Source organism: Balaenoptera musculus, chromosome 17, assembly GCF_009873245.2.
Source record: "Balaenoptera musculus isolate JJ_BM4_2016_0621 chromosome 17, mBalMus1.pri.v3, whole genome shotgun sequence".
Classification (NCBI taxonomy): Eukaryota; Metazoa; Chordata; class Mammalia; order Artiodactyla; family Balaenopteridae; genus Balaenoptera; species Balaenoptera musculus.
Genome location: NC_045801.1, coordinates 37594486 through 37617851, shown reverse-complemented (window position 1 = coordinate 37617851; position 23366 = coordinate 37594486). Strand labels below are relative to the sequence as shown.

The 23366-nt window shown below is 33.3% G+C and overlaps 1 protein-coding gene across 3 annotated transcripts in view; it reads left to right on the top strand.

Annotated features, from left to right (window-relative positions):
- Nucleotides 1-23366, top strand: part of VPS13B (vacuolar protein sorting 13 homolog B) — a 775748-nt gene that overhangs the window by 97930 nt on the left and 654452 nt on the right. For all 3 annotated transcript variants that reach the window (XM_036830846.1, XM_036830848.1, XM_036830849.1), the window contains exons 13-16: nt 3113-3304; nt 7294-7463; nt 10260-10454; nt 17834-17958. In XM_036830846.1, the coding sequence (XP_036686741.1) occupies nt 3113-3304; nt 7294-7463; nt 10260-10454; nt 17834-17958 (682 nt within the window). The remainder of the gene's footprint in view (nt 1-3112; nt 3305-7293; nt 7464-10259; nt 10455-17833; nt 17959-23366) is intronic.

The following is a 23366-nucleotide window of genomic DNA, read 5'->3' as shown; positions in this document are numbered from 1 at the left end:
TCAGATTTTCTTCTTTCTTGGATTACTTGAAACAAGAAATTTGTGGAATTTTCAGTATTTATAAACCTAAGAAAAGTATTTTGAATTCTCAAAAGAGGTTAATTTTGAATTCTTCAAAGAAATATTTTATCTAAAATTCTTGGTTTGTTGTGATGACATTTATTTGTTTCTGTAGTCCAAATTATCAAAAAGTGCCCTAAATTTTATCTTAGGTATCTAAATGCATATTAAACTAATAATTTTACAAAGCTTGTAGTGGATTCTGAAATTTTGAAAGCGGATTTGATTGGTGTGCTTTAAGTAAGTTCATGATAGTATTTACTTAATGTAAAAAACTAGTAAATGCAGTAAGAAAAAGAACTTGTATTATTTATTTTTGTTGTGGTAAATGATGTAGTAGTACTTTACCCACATTATAAAATGACATATAAAGAAAAATTTGGTTAATAAGTTTCTTGTGCTGCTGCTTGATATTAATAAGCATTCTGATAATTATTTCATTTTTGTTATGCTTTTTGTTGAAAGCACTCACTGTTTTAGAAACTAAATTATTTCTTATTAATATAACTTTAAATATTATTGTAAGTTTTAGTCTTTTTTTATTTAAGAAGTTATTGCAAATGTTTTTATGGACTTAAAGTAGATAGCTGAACATTTAATCTACAACAGGAATATTTTAGAGACATAGAGATAAAATTGAAACTATTTAGTTATTGGATTGAGGAAAAGGATGAGAGAGAGGCATCATGGTTCGTTGCCCTTTTGAATCCAGATGTCTTGGGAGAGTGTTGGTGTTAATTTAGGGGAATGTTGGAGTAGAAGCATTTGTGTTTCCTAAATTATTCTATTTAAGGATTAATTTTCTAGTTCCTGGGTTAGAGCTACTTTTTTTCTTTAAAAGATGGGTTTTATACAGAGACTCAGACTCATAAGGTATAAGTTAAATACAAGCAAACTTTAATGAGAACCAGTGGGGAAAGAAAGCAGGTGAATTTCTAGTAAAAGAAGACACATAGGGATATATAGTTCTCACGAATGAAAGTAGAGTTCCTTGTGCACTGACAGCACAGATGGTTGGTGGAGTTGTTTTGGTAGCTTGCAGATTCCTCTTCACATAGGGAGAAGAATTATCTTTTATTAATAGGTATAAAGGTATGGGCAGATGTAGGCAGTACAGGTTCTTTTGCCTCTGGCTGTCCTGGAGAGACTGGCAAGTCCTTCATTTTAGTTAGGCTAACTTGATATTGTCTTGACTCTTAATAAGAATAGCCAAACATTCAGGCGGCTGGAGTGACCAAACATATTGAGGGTGGGCACAAGTAAATACCTTGCTGAAAAGAAATAGCTAAAAGCCAGTCACAGTTCTACATTTTAGATAAGCTACTGGCATTATAAGCAAGTTGCATTATCTGAAAAAAAGAATAGAAGCCTCTAGACTTCTATTGTTTTAGAGACAATCTGATGTCTAAAAGAAGGGTCTTCTTGTAAATTGACATTTTTTAAAGAAGCCTAATAGCCTCTACAGGACTCGAAGCAGGATATTTTCCTTGTTTTTGAATATTTTGATTTGCAACCAGAGTCCTTCTGGTTATCTTCAAGCTACCTCATCCTAACAGGTAACTCTAGAAATGTCTGGTTTAGCTATGGAAAGTAGTATTTTTTTATGTTAATGGTATGCTATTTATACCTAATTTATAATGTGACTCTTATTTATGTGTATCATAAAATATGTTTAAGATTAACTTTGTATGTTTTATTTGTGACATTTAAGTCTGCGTGTAGTCATCTTGTTAAGAATATATGAGGACTTCCCTGGTGGCTCAGTGGTTAAGAATCTGCCTGCCAATGCAGGGGACACAGGTTCGAGCCCTGGTCCGGGAAGATCCCACATGCCACAGAGCAACTAAGCCCGTGCACCACAACTGAGCCTGTGCTCTAGAGCCTGCGAGCGGCAACTGCTGAGCCCATGTGCCACAACTACTGAAGCCTGTGCGCCTAGAGCCCGTGCTCCACAACAAGAGAAGCAACCGCAATGAGAAGAAGCCCGCGCACTGCAACGAGGAGTAGCCCCCACTCACCGCAACTAGAGAAAGCCTGCGCGCAGCAGAGAAGACCCAACGCAGCCAAAAATAAATAAATAAATTTAAAAAATGTTTTTTTAAAGAAAAGAATATATGAATAATAAATTTAATTATTTTTTTGTCTCTGGTACTGGGACTAGAGATTGAACTGAACTCCTTTGTTTGAAATGAAGGAAATGTATTTTTGAAAGAGTTACTAAAAGGTGTAGATATAGGATTTTTGTGTTTAACTGGGCCTTCCTAGATTCTAAAGGTAGTAAATGCTGGAAAGTTTTACTTCCCTATTTTTGTTTGAATAAACATAAGACTTAAGAAGTAAAATTTACTGTATGTTATCACTTAAAATAGTGAATTTATATATTAAAACCAAATCTCTAAGGTGTGGACAGGTTAGATAAGGAGAAATACCTGTAGGTAGAGCTAAGATTTTCTTTAGAAGACAGCCTTGGTTCCTCTTCGACATATGGGCAGATAAGGGATTGGGGAAATTGGATTCCACCCTGTGGAGCATGGCCTTAATGATTTTACTCTGGAAAAAGTTCAAAGCGGGTAATACCTATTGTTTACTTCCATGGTCATTAGAAAACTCACGAGGCGCCTTTGAACATGTAGTTTTAAGCAATCAATTTTTCCATGTAACTTCTAAGATAAAATAGTAGTAAAATGCAACTTCTTCGAGAGTCTCCTTTCCCAGTCAACCTAATAGTATTGTGTATAGAATTATTGGGTATAGGCCAATTAGATTTTAGAGAATAGTTTTTTAAGAATGACCATTTCAATTTTATAGCACATCTTATAACATTAAATAGATAACAGGAATAATGTTTTTTAAATCATCTGTTTTTTGTTGATAATATCCTCTCATCTACATAAAGAAAAATATAGATCAGCAGGGTTCTGTGTATCCAGTTGATGTAGAATTGGTTTTAAGGCATTAAGCTCTAAGCTAAAAAGATAAGAGAAATATTAAAATATATATTTGTTGTATCTGATTGATGCTTACCTATTAATATAATTTTGGCTTCTTGTAGGTTCTGCAAATCAACAAGACTTTTCTTCAGGGAAAAGTGAAGATTTGGGAACACTTCAGGAAAAGTCTACCAAAAGCCTTGTTATAGGTCCTCTTGATTTTCGCTTGGATAGCAGTGCAGTACATAGAATTTTAAAAATGATTGTTTGTGCCTTGGAACACGAATATGAACCATATAGTAGACTAAAACCAGGTTTGTTTTTGGCTTAATTTTGAATCTCTTGCCAGTTGATTTGAATGACTGTATAATCCAATTTGTTGTATTTTGCTAACTTAACGTTTTTAGTATGTTTTGCCTATCTGATTTTCATATATTTACTTGTTAATTTAAAGAGTAAACTTACATGTGGAAGTTATGGGAGAGGTTGGTATTTGAAAATTATTTGCATAAGTATGTGCTTTTTTTGCCAGCGTTTGTCAGTATTGTATTGTCACCTTTTTGATACTGTTTCCCTTGTATACTCCTGAAATATGACCATTTTTCCACTTTAGTGGATTCTAAGGAGGAGACATGAAGAAGATGGGTTTTAAGCATATGAATTTAACATTCAAGAAAACTTAGGTCCTACTGGTAAAAAAAATTTTCTATGTGACTGATATTTTCTGCACGGTATAAAGATACGGTTATCACAGTTTCATAAAACACAAATTTCCTTTTCATGCAATGAAGCACTCTAGAGCAGGACATAAGAGTATAATGAGGGAGTATAGAATAATAAAGACCTCAGCCTGTGGCATCAGGCTGAGTTCTGACCCCCACTTCTTACTGACCTTAGGAAGTAATCAACATCACTGATTTTTCCATTTCTCTATCTCTATGAGTTTAATTATTGCGATAGAGTTGGTTAAATTGTCTCCCCAGTATCCATTCTCCTCTTATAGTAATAGAAATTTCTGTGGTAGAAATTTTCATGATAGAAATAAAGACTTCACTTCCCAAATGCAGTCATATGACTAGGTTCTGGTTACTGGATGGGAGCAAAACTTCATGTGAATTTTTGCGACAGGACTTTAAAAGGAAAAGAGTGTGCCTTCCTTTTTTTCTTTTTCCCTTCCTTCTTGCTGGAAAGCAATTATAATGGCAGGGCTGGACCTGCTAGCTTCAACTCTGAGATGAAAACTGCATGCTGCGGATGACAGAACAATAAGATAGAGAGAGAGCCCAAGTCTTCAGTAGTGTGGTGGCACCATGGATCCTCTAGACTCAGATTGTTGAGTGAAAGAGAAATAAGCATTGTTTTTGTTGACACTTCTGTTATTTTCTTTTGTCACAGCAAATTTACTGTTGTCCTAAATGATACGCTTATAGGACCTACTTCCAAAGACTAATGCATTTAAAATCATGTAACATAGTGCCATAAGTGCTTGATATGTTCATGCATTCATTTCTTACACCTTGCTTGAATGCCTGCTCCATTGCCAGGTACTCTGATAAGTGCTAGGATAGTATGTACAGAATGGCTAGAACAGAAAACTGTGACAACACCAAATGCTGGGGAGGACATGAAGAAACTGGATCACTGATTCATTGCTGGTGGAAATATAAAATGGTACAGCCACTTCTAAAAACATTTTGGCAGTTTTTAAAAAAACTTAACATGCAGCTGCCATATAGCCCAGCAACTGCATTCCTGGGCATTTATCCCAGAGAAATGAGAACTAATGTTCACACAAAAAACAGTATATAATTAATTTTTCTCATGTTAAAACCCAAGCTGGTAGGTACTCCAGGGGACTAGGGTGACTCTGTTTCATGATGTGGTCTTAGACCCAGAATTCCTTTTATCTTGTTTTTCCACCATCCTCTGAGGTATACTTCATCTACATGGTCAATGTTGGCTTACCATTACAGTGTCTAATTTTAAGCAACAGGAAGGGGGAACAAGAGAAAATGGTAGGCATGTAGTTTCACTTAATGACATGGCTCTGTCATCTTATTGACCCAAACTTAGTAACATGTCCCTGCACCCAGCAGCCAGGGAGGCTGGAAAATGTATTCTCTAGACAGAGTCCATATACCTCACTTAAAATTCAGAGAGTTTTATTGCTAAAAGGAAGAAGAAAAGACTGCAATTAGCAGTCTCTTCCACAGTGGAATTACGCCACACACACACACACACACACACGTTTATAGAAAATGAATATTTATTTGAAGCAGTTTATCATTTCAGAAATATTTATGATCTCTATAAAGAAACTGCTGCTAACTGACTTTGTACAGGCAGTTCTCTGAGTAGTTAGCAGTTCCCCTCCACTTTTTTTTTTTTTTACTTCGTTATTGAAGTGTAAGATACATACTGGAAAGCACACAAAACTAAGGGTATGGCTTTGTGAATTTTGTAAACTTAACCACATCTATGTGACTAACTGTTCAGGAAATGGAACCTTACCAGCACTCCAGTATTCTCCTTGCCCTCTTTTGGTTATTACTCTGAACCCCAAGGGTAACCACTCTCCTTACTTCTAACATCCTAGATTTAGTTTGGCATATTTTAGAATTCATGTAAATGTAATCACACAGTATATACTCTTTTGCCTGTGGCTTTAGCTTACATTATGTTTGTGGGATTCATTCTCATTTCTTTTTAGTATCCCATTTTGTGAATATACCATAACTTATTTATCCATTTTACTGTTGATGAGTATTTGGTTAGTTTCTAGTTTTTGGTTATTATGGTAGTGATGCTACCAACATTCTAGTACATACCTTTTGATTAACATATGTACTCATTTCTGTTGGGAATTTAAGGGTGGAATCACTTAGGTAAAACGATCATATATGTTCACCTTTAGTAAATATCTCCAAACTGTTTTCAATTTGGTTGAATCACTTTACACGCCTACCAGCAGTGTAGGAGAGTTTTAGTTGCCCTTGATCAGGGGGTTGGCAAATTATGACTTATTGCCTCTTTTTGTACAGCTTATGAGTTGATAATGGGTTTTGCATTTTAAATAGTTGGAAAAAATACAAAAAAGATTGATATTTTGTGACACATGAAAACTATGTGAAAATTAATTTTCAGTTTTCATAGGTAAAGTTTTATTGGAACATATAGTCTTGCTCATTCAGTTATGTTTTGTCTGTGACTGCTTTTGTACTACAGTTGCAGAATTGAGTAATTGGGACAAACTGTATGACCCACAAAGCCTAAAGTATTTTTTAAAAAATTAATTAATTAATTTTTGGCTGCATTGGGTCTTCATTGCTGTGCTTGGGCTTTCTCTAGTTGTGGCGAGCGGGGGCACTCTTCGTTGTGGTGAGCGGGGGCTACTGTTCGTTGTGGTGCACGGGCTTCTCATTGCGGTGGCTTTTCTTGCAGAGCATGGGCTCTAGGTGCGCGGGCTTCAGTAGTTGTGGCTCGCGGGCTCTAGAGTGCAGGCTCAGTAGTTGTGGGCCATGGGCTTAGTTGCTCCACGGCATGTGGGGTCTTCCCGGATCAGGGCTCGAACCTGTGTCCCCTGCATTGGCAGGCGGATTCTTAACCACTGCGCCACCAGGGAAGTCTCCCCTAAAGTATTTTCTATATGGCTCTTTATAGAAAAAGTTTGCTGATACATATTTGCCAACTTTTAGTATTCTTAGTCTTTTTCATTTTAGCTTTTCCAGTGGATGTGTAGTGCTACCACATCGTGACATTATTTGCAGTTATCTGATACCTAACGATGTTAACTTGCTCTTGAAATAACTTTTGACCATTTGGATATATTATCTTTTGCTTGTTCAAGGCTTTTTGCCCATTTTTCCATTGAATTATTTGTTTATTTTTGATTTTTAGGTAGTTTTAAATTTTTAATATGCTGTGGGTACAAGTCCTTTGTGCATATACCTATGTCTATCTATGTGTCTGTCTATGGCAAATATTTTCTCCTAGTCTGTGGCTTGAATTTACATTATCTCAGTGGTGTTTTTATGAAAGGAAGCTGTTATTCTTTTAATGACAGAGATTAAAAATTTCTTTAAAATATTTAAGAAATATTTTAAAATATAAAACAAAATTTTACATAGCAAAGACATACATTTCTAGAGTAATTTATTCTTGTTAAAGGCAACACTTTTACAGCTGCTTCATTGTTGAAAAAAAGAATTTGACCTTAAAATTTGGAGAACGAATTAATTTTTTAGTTAATTAAGAAAATTATTTAAAAATAAATTTTCATTGAGTTTTTATTATTTCATTTTAGATATTAAGGGTGAAAGTGAAACAGTGCTGAATCCTGAAGAAGTGGCATCTTTGGAGGAATATATTCCTACTCGACATACAAGTGTTACTCTCCTCAAATGTACCTTCACAATTTTCATGGCTGAATTCAACTTGCTGGATCATTTGCTGCCTGTCATTATGGGAGAAAAGGTATATTTTGTCATGCACTACTTGTTTTCTCATACATGTATATTTATTGGTCCTGTGATATTGTAAGAGGAAGTTGATTAAGTAATAGAATATCTGTCTATATATAATAGTTATCCATGGTGAAGTTAAAGCAATGTAGCTACGATTATTAATTCTTAGAAAATAATTTATCTATATTATATAAATAAATAAATAGATTAAAAAAATAACCTCAAGCTAAGGCTCTATAAAGAAATGTTGAAGAGCATTTGCCTCGATGTCAGACCATGTACAAGCTCTGACACCTTAGGACACTGCTTTATATCTCTAAGCCTTGTTTTCCTTTTCTGAAAAACAAAAGAAAATTATATTTTTCATGTAGGCTGACAGAGTCAGCCAGTAAAGAAGCAAGAAGCCCAGATAGATTCAGATAGTTTATTACTTACATAGACAGCAAAAGCAAATCAGTAATGGTGTTGGCTTGCCTTGTCCCTTTCAGGACAACCCTGAATCTAGAGCGCCAAATGACCTGCAGCACACATGGTAGGATACCTTGTTGACAAGGACTCAGTTCCACACTGCAGCTAAGCAGTTATATAGCCTACAGCTGTACTCTGAGAGAGTAGATGGAAAGCCCCGTGAATGAGGGATGCTGATGAGAAAATTTCCCCATAGCAGCATTTCTCAAGATGAGAAGTCGACTGAGAAATGGTCTTTTACCAGTTCTGCACAAGACCACCTATTTTCCCCTGTTCTGATAATATCATAGGGTGCTCCACCAAGGCTTAGGTCTTGTGTGTTTTAGCCTTGCCTTGTGGGCTACATGGATTTTAAGATTGTCTGGGTGCTGGCATAGAGCAGTTCCCCCAAAGTACCTAGCTCCTAGAATGATTTTGAATATTCAGTGAAATAATGCATGTAAACCATTTTGCACGTATTAGGAACCCAGTGATTATTACTGTGTTTCTTAATGAGGACTTATTAGATGCTTAATATTTTAGGTCCATATACAATGTATTGCTTTCTAAGTCTGCCATATACATATAAGGTATTATCTGTTATCTTTAATTTATTATTTTGGGGGTTATATTTCTTTTAATGGTGACATGATGATGATTATAGAAGTAAAAATAGTCCTAACTTTAAATAAAAAGAACTTATGGAAGTATGGCAGAGAATTAAGATATATCAGTTTCATTTTGTATATTTGCTCTCTATCAACCACTCATAATCGTTCATTGTATTGCTGGGTAAAGAGATCATCTGGGGAAAATTTTAGTGGAGAAGAATTAAAATATGACAGTATAGGCATGAACTTTAAAGTAACTATGGTTAATAAGTTCAAGAAAGAGACAAAAAAGTGGAGGATTTCAAAAGACCTCAATCCATTAAAAAAAGAATGAAATGAAATTCTGTAGCTGAAAACTATAACACAAACTAGAAATAAAAGGATGGAAAAAGATGCATCATTTAAGAGCTAATCAAAGGAAAGATAGAGTGGCTATTTTAATATCAGAAAATGTAGAGCTTAAGACAAGAGGTATTGATAGAAGTAAAGAGAGTCATTCCATAATGATAAGTGTTGACTCAAAGAGTGAACAGTAGATAATTCTCAGAGATATGTTGAATGAAAGAAGGCAGACATGAGTATGTACTGTGTGATTCTGTTTAAATGAAGTCAAAGAACAGACAGAAGTGAGAATAGTGGCCACCCCTGGTGGGGATTTGATGTTACCTGAGAAGGGATATAGGAGACCCTTCTAGGGTGCTTGAAATGTGTGGTGGTTACATACATAAAAATTTGTTGAACTCTATGTTTAAGATTTTGTACTTTACTGTATATTATATCTCAGTAATCCAAAATAAAGTCCCTTAGTAAAGTAATTGCTCAATACGTGATGGTTTAAAAATTATTAATGAGTCAAAAAGGAAGAACTGTATCTTCAACTTATTTTTAGGCACAGTGTTTCTCAATAATGGTACTATTGGCTTTTTGGACTAGAGAAGTATTACGTAGTTTTACCATCTTTACCCAATGCCTGCTAAATGCCAGTACTGTTCCCCTATTATGATAATGAAAGACAGACAAAACAATTAAACTGTTCTTCCCACACCTCTGGATGGAGGGTCATACTGTTCCTCATTGAGAGCTACAGGTATGGGAATAAGTTCAAGGGCTGGAAGGGGTGGCTTGCTAATTGGGTTCATACCCTGGACATGTTGAAATTTATCTGCATTTACTTGGAAGCTTAGAAAGATTCTGTAACGCTGAAAATACCAAGCCTACCTCGAGATTCTTAGGACTTTATGAGCCTTTAGCATTTTTAATATTAGTAGATATGATGTGGATCGGAAATTTTTCTGTCCTGCAAACTTTGCTTATTGTGAGTATCTTTCAGACTGTCTTGAGTAGTGCACTTAGTCGTTTAGTCATCTAAATGTGAATAAAGGGAAAGAAGATAAAGGCTCTGGAATATCTAGGATTTTTTTTGTGTGAATTATTGAGCTTAAGAAAATACCTTCAGTGTACTGAGGCACGTTGTGACAATATTCTAGTTGACTGAAAAAATAAAAAGCTTTAGCTAAAAGGGCATTGATAATTTCACAGTAAATAGGCATTCTTTGAAATCTGGGATATACCTAAAAATATGTAGAAGGTGTTTCTATTTGGTTACAGTAAGAGAGTCCCATAGCAAGGCATCATTTCTAGGATGATTTGATATCACTGCATAATGTGTCACTCTGAAGCTTGTATAGAGGGCATTGCACATCAGTCACTTTCTCCTGAAATATAAAGTGAACACTATTATTTTCTAGAACTCAAGTAATTTCATGAATACTACAAACTTCCAGTCTCTTCGGCCTTTGCCATCCATTCAGATACTGGTGGATAAAATTAATCTGGAACATTCTGTGCCGATGTATGCTGAACATTTGGTGCATGTGGTCAGCAGCCTTACTCAGCCTTCTGATAATCTGCTTCATTATTGCTACGCACATTGCTACCTTAAGGTATGAAAAGTGAATTTTCTTGTGTATTAGTATTTGGTTGCCTCGGGAGAATTAAATAAATCTTTTTTTTCTTGGAGTTGTAATTTTACAGAATTAGTACCCTGTAAGATGAGATTTAAATAAGATATGATAGGTATATTCATTATTCAGCATAATTAATATAAAAATAAAAGTGTACCTATTTTAAAGATTTCTTCAATTATTTGGTGTTAATAGCTTGATATTTGTAAGATAATAGTAATTATAATTTTTGAAGATTGTATATATCATTGATTATAAGCAATGTGTAAGAGCACTAAGGATGTTTTAAAAGATTCATGATTTCTTTGAGGGGAATATTTGTGAGAGACAATGTTTTATAAAGCGAGTTTAACACATTTTTTTTTAGTCATTTTCCTCTTATTGAATTCATGTTAATTTCTTAATGCCAGGGAAAACTTTATTACTTTAAATCAAGTTATGTAAAGTTAATTATTGGAGACTTTGCTCAGCTCTTCCATCTCTTTTTTTAATAAATATGTGATACATCCCACTATAGGTACTTACAAATAGATAAACTCAGATGTTGAGTAATAAGTGTTTTTGCTAAGCAAATACACATGTATAATCTAAGTAGAGATAGCATGTACCTAATTAAATTCTGTTTTATGGACTAAAGGAAGCTATGTCAAGTTGAAATCAAGAATAAGTACTAAAAGTGAGAGAGTGGCATGGACATACATACACTACCAAACGTAAAATAGATAGCTAGTGGGAAGCAGCCGCATAGCACAGGGAGATCAGCTCTGTGCTTTGAGGGGTGGGTAGGGAGGGTGGGAGGGAGGGAGATGCAAGAGGGAAGAGATATGGGGACATATGTATATGTATAACTGATTCACTTTGTTATAAAGCAGAAACTGACACACCATTGTAAAGCAATTATACTCTAATAAAGATGTAAAAAAAAAAAAAAGTACTAAAAATGCACTAAATTTTATGTAAAGTAGTGAAAATTAGAGAACTCCAAAAATAGACTCCTGGCTTTATTGTTTCATGCTTTATAGTTTGATGTTTTGAAGTTCTTAAATATTTGTGTCCTTGTAGAGTAAAAAGAAAGCAATTTAAAGATATTAGTTTTAGATCACCTCCAGGCATATTTAAATTTAAGATGTTAAAACTTGATTGTTTTCAAACCATGTAGAGTGGGAAAACTCATCTTTTTCTAGATGTCCATGCAAAGCCCATTTTTAAGATGATGGAGAAGGAAATTCTACTTCCTTGATGGAGGAGTTGACAGTATTATGTTACAAAGGGGTGTGGACACAGGAAAGTACGATTCTTTGGGGATCATTATTATAATGATCTGTAACAAGTGTTTTATGTCATGCGGAGAGTAGCAGAAGGTGTTTTTGAAAGTTAGATACATACTTGTGCTTTTTTATTCACTCCCACAATTAATACACTGAGGTGTATGACTTTTTTTTTAAGATTGGCACAACTTGATTATCAGGTTATATTGTTAAGAGTATTTGCCTTGTTTTATCAAAGCAAGTCTAATTTTAGGCAGTTCTTTCCAAGGTATTCTACTTACGTGGGATTCATTCATTTGGTAAGTACTGAGTTCTTTCCATACTGCAGACACTCAGCATTGAAGATGAAACAGGCATGCCCTATCCTCAAGGAAAATGGTCACCAAAGCTATTGGTCACCAACATGGTTGTCATTCATACTGACATAAAAGTTATTGGAATAGTTGTTTACCACTACTATTTGTTAATATGTTAAATGCTCACTTGAATTTCCAGGGAAATGTAAAAGTTACAGTGTAGTCCAGATAAAGTTTTGGTTAGTTTGACTACAGCTATAATGGATAAGTTAAATGTCCCAGGAAGTCAGGTGTTGGGCATAGTATAATATATGTAGAAAAACTTTTCATTGGTATTAAGAATATTGAATACTCTAAAAAATAAAGTCTTTAGTCTTGACCATTTGATTACATTAAAAAAAATTTCATTGCATTTCTGATGCTTTTTCAGTGGCCTAGTACATTTTAAAAAAACTTTCAAGACTTGGTAGAGAGTTTTAGTTTTGTGACTGTTTGGAACTGACTAAAAATACCGATTTGTTTTAAAGTTTATAGCAGTTCATGTTACTTGGGATGATTACTGTAACCTTTGAGGAAGTTTTCAAAGTTTAATTTTCATTATTACAGTGTTGAAATATTACAGTGGAAGATTTAAATGTCTACTTCATGTGTCTTTGGCATTTTAGACTCAAGTAATTTTCAATTAAATACTCAGATAAATGCTTAAGTTTTAAGTTTGTGTACGTAAATGTGACTGTATTGACTATTTGACAAAATAGTATATAGTTCCCACTTCATGTAATGAAGTTTATTAATTGAGAGAGTTGGCATGGAAGAAAACATGCAGGTGAAACTTTCATATGTCTTACCAAGTCCTCTGTATTTAAATGCTAAACCCATTTTTGAATAAGTGTGGCATCAAGTAGCTAAGACATTGAAAGTCACCTAAAGTTTGAAACATACATAAAAAAGAAGTTAGTGAAAGCATTATGTAAACTATAGAAAAATGTATAAATTTAAGGCGTTTTACTCATAAGGATCAGCTATGGCAGATGCTTCAGAGAGATCAGGAAGGTTATAGTAGAATCAAAACCCTTTGAATTTTTTGGATTTGGGAGTTTTTGACCTCCAGTAAATAGTTTTCCCTGGGGATTTCAAGGAATTGTGCTTTCACACATGGCTGGTGGATATATAATTGGTATCACTTTGGAGAGTGCTTTCGCAGAATCTAATAAATTTGAAAACTCATCTGCCTTATACCGATCCATTCCAATTTTCAATATATATACTATAGCAAGGGCCAGCAGACTTTTCTCTGAAGATTCAGATAGTAAGTATTTTAGGCTTTGTGGGCCAAGAGGCAAAATTTAGGATATTGTGTAGGTACTTAAATAATAGAACAAATTTCCATGAATCTTGAGTTGACAAAATTCAAAATGTAAGATAGGACTCTTTTTTTGTAATATAGTTTTACTAACGAGAAGAAGGAATTCTTTTTCTTGGGGTAACATTTCACCTAATTGGGGTTTCAACTTAGTGTTCCCTGTCATCAGATCAGTTATAAATGTACATGTGTAAAAACTATTCTTAGCTTGTAGGTAGTACAAAAACAGACAGTGGTTAGAATTTGACCTGTATACTGTAGTTTGTTGACCCTTGTCCCAGAGAAATTTTTGCATGTACAGATATGTACAGCTATAGGTCTATAAATACCCACATGGATAGCTCTCTGAGGCATAATTTTTGGTGGGAATGTCAGGAAGCATAATGGTATGTATAGTATGATACCATTTATGTAAATTAAGAATACAAAATAGTGCTAAAGATTGTTCACAGATATAAAAGGGTTTATAAAGGTATAACAAAAGGGCGGGATACGTTCTGAACTCCTGAAAGTAGATTTGGGCGATCTGGGCATCTGGGCTTGGTGGGGGGCCAGTGAGACTAGCATGAGGGTCATGGATCAGGTAAACTTTAGTTATGTTGTAAGGTTTTAAATTTTTTAATAATTTTATTGAAATAATTTACATACCATAAATTCACCGTTTTAAAAGAATAGAAATTAGTGATTTTTAGTATTTTCACAGAGTTAAAGCAACCATCACCACTATCTAATTCCAGAACATTTTTATCACCCCAAAAAGAAACCATTAGTATTTACTCTCCATTGACTCCTCCTGCCCCCTGTAAACACTAATCTCCTTCTGTCTCTGTATTTGCCTGTTCTGGATATTTCATATAAATGGAATCATACAACATATGGTTTTTTGTGGCTGGCTTCTTTCGCTTAGCATAATGTTTTTCAAGGTTCATCTATTCTGTAACATGTATCAGTACTTTATTACCTTTTTATGACTGAATAATACATTGTATAGATATATACTATATTTTGTTTATCCATTTATCTGGTTGGTGGACATTTGTGTTGATTCCAGTCCTTGGTTATTACAAATAATATAGCTATGAACATTCTGTATAGGTTTTTGTATAAACACAGGTTTCATTTCCCTTGGGTATATACCTAGGTGTGGAGCTGCCTGTTCTATGCTAACTCTGTCTTTAACATTTTTAGGAACTGCCAAACTTTTTTTTCCAAAGGGATTCTTGCATTGTTTTACTGTCCCACTAGTAGTGAATTAGGGTTCTTATTTCTCCATATCCTCACTGACACTTGTTACTACTGTCTTTTTGATTTTAATCATCTTAGTGGTTGTGAAGAGGTATCTCCTTATGGTTTTGATATATGTTTCCCTAGTGACTAATGATGTTGAGCATTTTTTTTTCATCTGCTTCTTGGCCATTTGTATATCTTCTTTGGAGAATATCTATTCAAATCTTTTGCCCATTTTAAAATGAAGTTATTTTGTCTTTTTATTGTTGAGTTGTAAGTGTTCCTTATGTATTCTGAAGGATTTTATTTCATTAAAAGTACAGGTGACAACATGACATTCATTTAAAAAATTCTGGGTGATGAAAAAAATTACTTATTATTTATTGTTTCCTCACTTAAATTGTTGGTGGAAAAAAATTAGGAGAAAATACTTAATTTCTCTCCATAAGAAAAGAATATAAGTATCAGTTTCAGTCCGGAGTTTCTTTTTGTTTCAATGGATACATGAAATAGAAACTAGATTTAGAGGGTTTAAGGAATGAGTAGGCAATGAAAAAAAAAAGGTGTCATTTTCCAGCCTACTTTTTCAAGATTTTTGCTGATGACAGATGAGAAATGTAATTTTACTGATGGTTGGAGGGGAGAGGTAGTGATGAGAAAGATTGTTTTTTCTTTAAGAGTAAGTGGTGAATCAGCCATATTTTTTTGGAGAGGGGAAGCAGGGAATAGAGGGAGGAAGCAAGGCAGAGTGAAATTGTGAGCTAATAGATGAGCTAAATCAAATGAAACATCATATTGCTGTTCCAGCAATAGGTAATTATGAAGAAGTCCTTTATCCTTTTTAGACTTCATTTTTCCCATATGTAAAATGAGGTGATTTAGTTAAATTGTTTTCTAATTGGATTTTTTAAAAGGTGGCACTGCATATTTAACTTTTCATTTTATGTCATATGTAAGTCATCTTAGTCAAGTTGGCATTTCCTTCAGCTAAAACTTCTATTAGTAGTTGCACTTACTGCTTCATACATTCTTGATGCCTCAGACTGTTGGTTTGCAGTGTTATTAATAAGTATTTTTATTCTATTTCTGAATGTATGAACAGTCCTGGTGAAAACAACCTCAATTCATACTGTGCTGGTTTTCCTTTTTCTAGATAAAGGATTTGTAATCTTGGTCAAGGGTTGTTGACAAGTTATTCGGTTATATAGGTATGGTAAATCTGTGTGTCTTACTGCTGTGATTTAAAAGAGAGAGTTGAAATTGGTTATTTCGAAGAGCAAACACAAAACTAAACAAACAAAAAAAAGGATTATTTTTGATGGTTCTTTTGAAATAATTATTTTTGATTTCACTGTAATTTATACTTGCTTGAATGTTCTCTGGAGTCATCTCTGGACAACATGTACATTTAGTAAAAGCTTAAAAAAATTACAGAATAATATGCAGGACCTTCCCCAAAGTCCTTTGCAGTTCTGCAGACAACCAGCAGGGGATCTCCTCAACACCCAGTTTCCATCTGAGTACATTAATGATAGTGTCTGTGATTATACTGTTGGGACATTTATAGAATATTAGAAGGTGGCTTGAGAGCGTTCTTAGTTGAACACAGATAATCTAGTTTGATAAAGTATTACCCTGGTTCATACTCTAGAAATATTTGGAGGTTGGGCATCGTTTGAATAATCATGCTTTGTATTAAGTGGTATTAATAATTGCAAATTTCAGAAACTTTTAAATACTGGCCCTTTCAGAGGAAATATGAAATGCTGAAATTGTACAGTGCCCAGAAGTTCTTTGCATATAGTGTTGCTTAGAGCAAGTCTTCAAAGAATATATATGTGGAATAACTTAATTTTTAAGGCTGATCAATTAAGTATTAGAAACATACTTTTTTCTTTTTCTTCTCAATTCTTTATTTCTTGCATCTTGGTTAATAGTGGGATTTATAGGAATCAGTAGGTATATCACTTTCATTTTTCTTGATAGTAATTAAGTAGGTAGGCCCTTTGAAATGCAGTTTTTCTTTGAACGTACAAAATTCTAACTAATGTCTATTTTCCAAAATGTTACTTCGTTCACTGAAAACTGACTTTACAGGAAAAGATTTGACATTGTCAGTTTGATGAATGGTAGGAGCAGAATAGCTTTTTGAAACCGTTTGGAAGCAGTTTAATATTACTTTCTAAGAAATTGATCATTAGTTTATGTTCACTAAATGAAAGTATTTTGTATTGGAAATTAGTTACTGAGGTATTTTAAACATGTTTCACTGTAGAATTTAGCAGCTAATATTAAACCTAGAGATAAGAAAGTTAGTGCTTTATAAACCCAAGGAATAAAAAATAATAATGAAACATAAATGTTGGGGTTAAACTGCTTTTGCATGTTGTTGGAAAACAGTAACTCTTTGTTTTGTATCTCTGTGTGTCAGTGTTTCCTGTTTGAAACATTTACTTTATTGAAAATAATGGAAGAAGAAATATCATATTCAGTTCTCTGCAACGTTTCATGTAAAATGTGATGTTACATTGATTCTTCCTATGAAGGCAAATGTAGTTTTCAGGAATTTCAGGGAATGCTTATAAAATTTTTGAATGTGACCTGCTAGTTTTAAGTATAAACTTATAAAGAGTAATTTATGCCATGTACCAAATTTCTTGAGGTGAAAAACCTCAGCCCTACCATTATTTTTACAAAAGAAAGGGAAAAGATGTAACATTATTTAGGATATGTTTGGATATCCTTTTTGTGTGTGCATACCGTAAGTTGAAGGCAAAATACTTTTTAAGATTGTTTTTGTTGTAGTTAATGTTCTTTTAGGAATAAAATGATATAACAATGATTTACTAACAATATCTGTGATGTGCACAATGTAGTCAGTTTAACAGAGAATATGTGCATTTTAGCAGACAGTAAAATGCGAAATGAGAATTATGTATAGAAATAAAATGTGAAACCTAAAATTGGTCAAAAGAAGAGTCATCTTGCAGGGATATGAAAGAAATATTGTGTATTTAAATTTCTTAATTCTGACTTAATGTCCTATTTAATAGAAGAAAATGTTGATGTTTGGGAAGTGGAAAAAGACATCAGAACATATTTAGTGTGCAGCTGTTGTAGAGCAAATTGAAACTGACGTATTTCATCCTGTGCTTACTAAAACTTTGTCTCTGTGAACATTTGGATCTTTTCTTTTTGTTGCAGATATTTGGTTTCCAGGCAGGACTGACCTCTTTGGATTGTAGGGGATCTTACTGCATACCTGTACCGATTATTCCCTCTTTCAGCACTGCTCTTTATGGTAAACTTCTGAAACTGTCCACATGCTGGTAAGTATTGTGTTAAAGTGTGGTTTATGGTAATTTTCACTTATTATCTTAGGAGGGGAAAAAAACCCAATCGTATCTGTCTTATGCCAGTGTGTTAGTTTTATATAAAACCTTAGAAAAATATGTGAAGTTAATACTTCATGTATCTTTTTTTTACTGAGACGTTAAAAATCTCTTTTAAATGTCTGAAATCTATTAGGTTATAGTATTTGTGGTGGTGATAACTGTTGTTGGGGTAATAACTATCAATCCATATCACAGCTATAGTAAAATGTTGCTTTTTCACATTGTATAGGAACTGCAGGGCGAGTACTTTCTTTTTTTTTTTTTTTCCTTTTTGAGAGGTTACAAAGATTTTTTAATAAGTTGCAAATTAATATCAAGGCCAAAGTATTTTTCAACTAAGTAACAATTTCATGTGTATTCCTAACCACTGAGAAAAGTATACCCATGACATAGATTTAGTATATTTGACATGTCTGTTTACAGTCACTCTGCATTTGGGCAGAAACTGATTTTAGCCCTTACTTTCATTTAGTATTGGATTCCTTTATTTGGAGGTCATTCTTCCTGAATTAAAAGAGATTTATAGAAAGAGAGTCAATAGTTACTAATCATACCTTTTTCTTTTAGTTGAAAGCAGTGTTTTTAATATTAAAGAAATAATTGTTTAAGTATATGAAATAAGATTTAGATAAATGAAATTATATTCTGGTGAAATATTTCTGTTTTTTAAAATTTGGATCATTTCAATTATTGGGAATACATCTTTGCTTTTTCCTCCTAATTAGTAGTAAGCTTATTTTTGTAGGATGTATTTTCATTAGTTACTTATGAAAAGCAACAAAACTTTCAGAAAATAGATTTGACTTCTTTATCTAAAGTACTTCATTTGTTAACAATATAGTTCCTTCAATAATATATAACTTTTAAAATGAAATTTGTAAAGTAAATGCTAACATTTTCAAAGAAATTTGCCTGTTGATTCGGAAAATTAAAAAAATATAGAACTTGAAGTTAATTCGTATTGGAACCAGTTCTTCTATAAAGTGAAATCACTGTTAAATTATTTTATTCTTAATTTCTCTTGATAAGTTTAATTTTGTCCTTAGTCATCCATAGTCCTCATATGGCACTTATTATGCTGTGTAGAGAATCACTTTTCAACTTTTTATTGTTGTTTACATGTTGCATTTGAGCCAAGTATTATATTCCGGTCTATTACAAAATACCATGGGATATGTCTCAGTTGATAAGTCAACATCAACTTTAATAGATATTTGTATCTGCTGATTTATTTATCACTCAAGACCCTAAAATTTTATTAGATACAATGCAGTTCACCGTGGGAAATACTTAAGTTCTTTTTAAAAATAAAACAGCCAAAATTTCCAAAGTGAATTATAGCCTTTATATGAAAAAAGTTGAATATTTAAATAGGTAAGGCTTATGTCAAGGATGTGTAAGGCTTGCTCTAAATATTGCCAAATTTGGTTTAAAATATATCTGCTGACATCTAAATGAAAATATTCCAATTAAATACTAAAAGCATGAGATCACAGAATGCTAATATTTATTTGGATGTGATTTGCTTTTTTTGTAGTTAAGACCACTTCTACATTATTTCAGTGGTATTTTTGCTATGCTTTACAGAAGTATGTTGTTTTGAAATAGTTTCTTTAAATTGTTTTCCTTAGCAAATACAAAGTAAGCTATAATTATTCTTAGCAACTCTAAATTGAAAGTAATCAATACAAAACTCAATAAATTGAGATGTATCTTAGTTAAATGAAATGAATAAAATACCAGATAAAATACATCATATAATACTTGAAATAAATAGAAATCATATGAGAACTGAGAATTCTATTTAACTGTTGCAGTGAGTGAGGATTATGTCAGCTCTGTCCCCATTCATGGTCTCTCCCTTCCTCAAATTATACAAGCTGTTTCATTTGGACTTTTAAAATTCACATTTCAGAGTTTCTTAAAGCACATTTATGAAGCTGTGTTTATATTTCATGCAGTAATGAGAAGAGCATATTTACTACAGGCCACAGCATTTGAAACAAAGGCATTTTATAGCACATTGAAAATTTTTTAGTTGGTATGTTTGAGTTAGTAATGAAAATCTAGATTTTACTTAAATCAGCAAAATAGTGTATACTCTTTGTTTTAAAATATTTCTAAATTGAGATATTAATTATATATGAAGCTGCAAACAAATAATATTTAATTTAATCAGGTTTGGTAATTTTTAAAATATGTGGCTTAAGTAACATTTAAAAAAAGTTATTTCTCTCCCATTTAAATGTTCATGTTAATATATTTTAACCTGAATGAGCAAGCTATTACAAAACTCCAGTTTCTTAGATTTAATTTTTTCAAAATATTTTGGTTACATTGTATCTTTCATTCTATATTACATAGTTTTCAAACATACAAAAATAAACTTTTCAAAAAATTTTTTTTCATTTTTTTATATCAGGTTAACTTTAGCTCTTTTAGTTCCTTTGAACAGGACTGAAATGTGTAGGGTGTGGTGAGAAAAGCAGTGACCAATAATAATTAATGACATAAATCTTGAGCAATTAATTTAAATTTTAACTTGACTTTTTTGATATGAGATGTTTAAAAAAGGGCAGTAAATGGTTGGTTAAAGGACAATAAAGTATCATAGCATTGTTTTTGCTAGCAGAATTAAGCATTGGTCTACTGTCCATAGTTATTTTAAAAATTTCTACAGTGATAATGCTTTTAGGCTTTTAGATATATTCTTGGCCTTAACATTTTTTTCAATACAGAGAAATGATAAACATTTCAACTCTTTCAAAATTTCTGATTTAAATATTAATATCTTATAGAAAAGTGCATATGTTACAGTGTTTCATAACTGAACTGAATGCTTGGTAACCAGCTGAAAGATCAAGAAACAGAATATTATCAGCATCCCAAAAGCCTCTCTCTTTCATCCTCCTCTAGTGTTAACCATTATCCTGGTATCTAATAGCATGTATTCTTGGATTTAATATAAATGGAATCATACAACATATATTCCTTTTTTGACTGGTTCTGTCACTTAAAATAATTTGTGAGATTCATCTATTCTGTGTAATGTAGTTTTTAGATAGTTTGCCTTTGTCACTATACAATGTTATATGAACATTGACGATTTACACATTCTTGATCTGCAGTTTTAATTTAAAAATAGGTGCCTGAAGTTTGTGTCAATTTCTTTCTTTATTCCTTTGCTATTTTTTCTTTCCCTTAAGATGCTTCAGTTGTATTAGGGGACATTAGATGTCATTAAATATTTTTCATTTTTCTGTGTCTTGATGGGCATTGTGCTAAGTGTTGGGATTGGGGAAAGAATAAAGTAGAATGCAGTGAGGGTAAAAGATATCCCCTCACCAGGAAGACTTACAGTCTAGTAGGGGAGGACACAGACACATATGAAAACAGTTGTCATTAAATTGCAAAATTGAGGCTTAAGCAGAATGTCTTTCTTGTTAGTTTAAAAAAATTAGAGAATTTCTCTAGGACCTCAGGAATGGCTTCAGAAAAGTGGCATTGGAATTGGGCTTTAATGGCTGAATCAGTTAGATATCCAGGTATTCAGAGGCTGGTTAGGGTGTAGAGGCTTCTAGGTGACAATGTTGTCTGGACAAAGTCAGGGTTAGTCCATTCAGATCTGTGAAGGGATACAGTGGGAGAGGAATTTGGAAGACTGCTTTGGGCCTGGACTTGTACACAAATAAGGATGTCTACACTTTTTAATATGAACACTTAAAAATAGTTAAACCAGTTAATCAGATATTCATTAGTCCCATTGCTTTCTGATCAGGCTGTTAAACTAACAACCATAATGTAGTTTCAAGTTCACTTTCTCCTATAATTGAGGGTTCAAAAATATGATCTTATTTATAAATAAATTTTGGAAGTTCAGAGAAAAATTACTTTGGCTTAGAAAGTCATGGAGAAAATGGAGAAGGTAACTTTCAAGCAGGTTATTAAAGAATGGGTAGGATTTGAAAGAGAATACTATACTTTTTTATACAGTGTTAGGCACTTAGTTTAACAAAGTTTTCATAACAACCCTGTGAGGTTAGGTGATATTCCCTCTTATAAAACTAAAAAACTCAGGTTACATAACTTGTCCAAAGTCACATAGTGGCTGGACAAGGATTCTCATGGAGGGTTATTTGATTCCAAAGTCCTTGATCCCTTCCTTACCCGAAAGGAGTGAAGATATAAATTATCTTTTATTAATCATCTTTGAAAAGCTCAGTATACTTTCTTGCCTTATAGTAAATATGAATTTCCATGTGTAGAGAGGCTAGTTATGATAGTACAGCTAATAAGTCTGAATTCTCCTAGTAGCAATTAATAGTATATAGATACTACTGTGCTGCTGATCTCGTAGAATTGAAGTTCATTAGAGTTAGGTGGAATCTTAGGTATTATCTCAATTTCTGAGTCGTTATGACATAGCTTTGATTTATGGTCATCTATCCAAGGCTTGAACATTTTATTCAAAGGGAGTTAGCTACTTTCTGAGGCAACCAGATTCATTGTTGGGCAGCTCTAAAGCTCTTTCTCATATTGAATCAAAATCTGTTTCATGTTTCTTCTTTTTCATAATTATTCCTTATTTATGTCATGAGCCATTTTCATACTCATAGGAATGTGGGAAAACACGTATTTCTTTACAAGATTAAGGGATCCATTCCTTACTTAACACAGTGCCAGATAGCTTGGTTTTGACTAGTGAAGTTATTGAACAGTTTATTTGTGGGAGGAAGATGCTTCTGTGGAATCTGTGTTTGAGTTCAGTGTTAAATACAGGATTTGGTGCTAGTAGGTTCATGGTATTGATGGGGAGAGGTGAGGCAGATACTGATCCTTTTGCCTCCCTGAAATGGAAACTGAAGCAGCCATTTTTCTGCTGTAACACCAGAGTAAATGCTTTTAGCTTTAATGGAAGCTGGGCCCTTCAAGTATAACAAAAATGCCCATAATATTTATTAGCAAACAGAGAATGAGTAACCCACCCCACAGGACTGAAAATGGTGTTTGCTTAACTGCCCAGTTTGAGGCCTTAGGAGCATAGAGTTGGGTGTTTTTAATGTTCCTGGAGATAGATCTTTTTAATTCCCTTGTTTCCAAAGCTGTGTTTATTTTCACTGTCTGCTTTTGTGATTCACATTCTCTGTAGCAGAATGCTTAAAACTGGTCAGATTTAACTGAGATGTTAATTCTCTTATCTCCACTTGAGTGGCAGCAGCCTGATTTTCAGCTTTGGTTCTTCTGGCATCTGGAATATGATTTCATGGAATGTTTTGAACTGAAAAGAGACACCTACATCATCTATTACAATCTTTTCATTTCAAAGATGAAAAAACTGAATC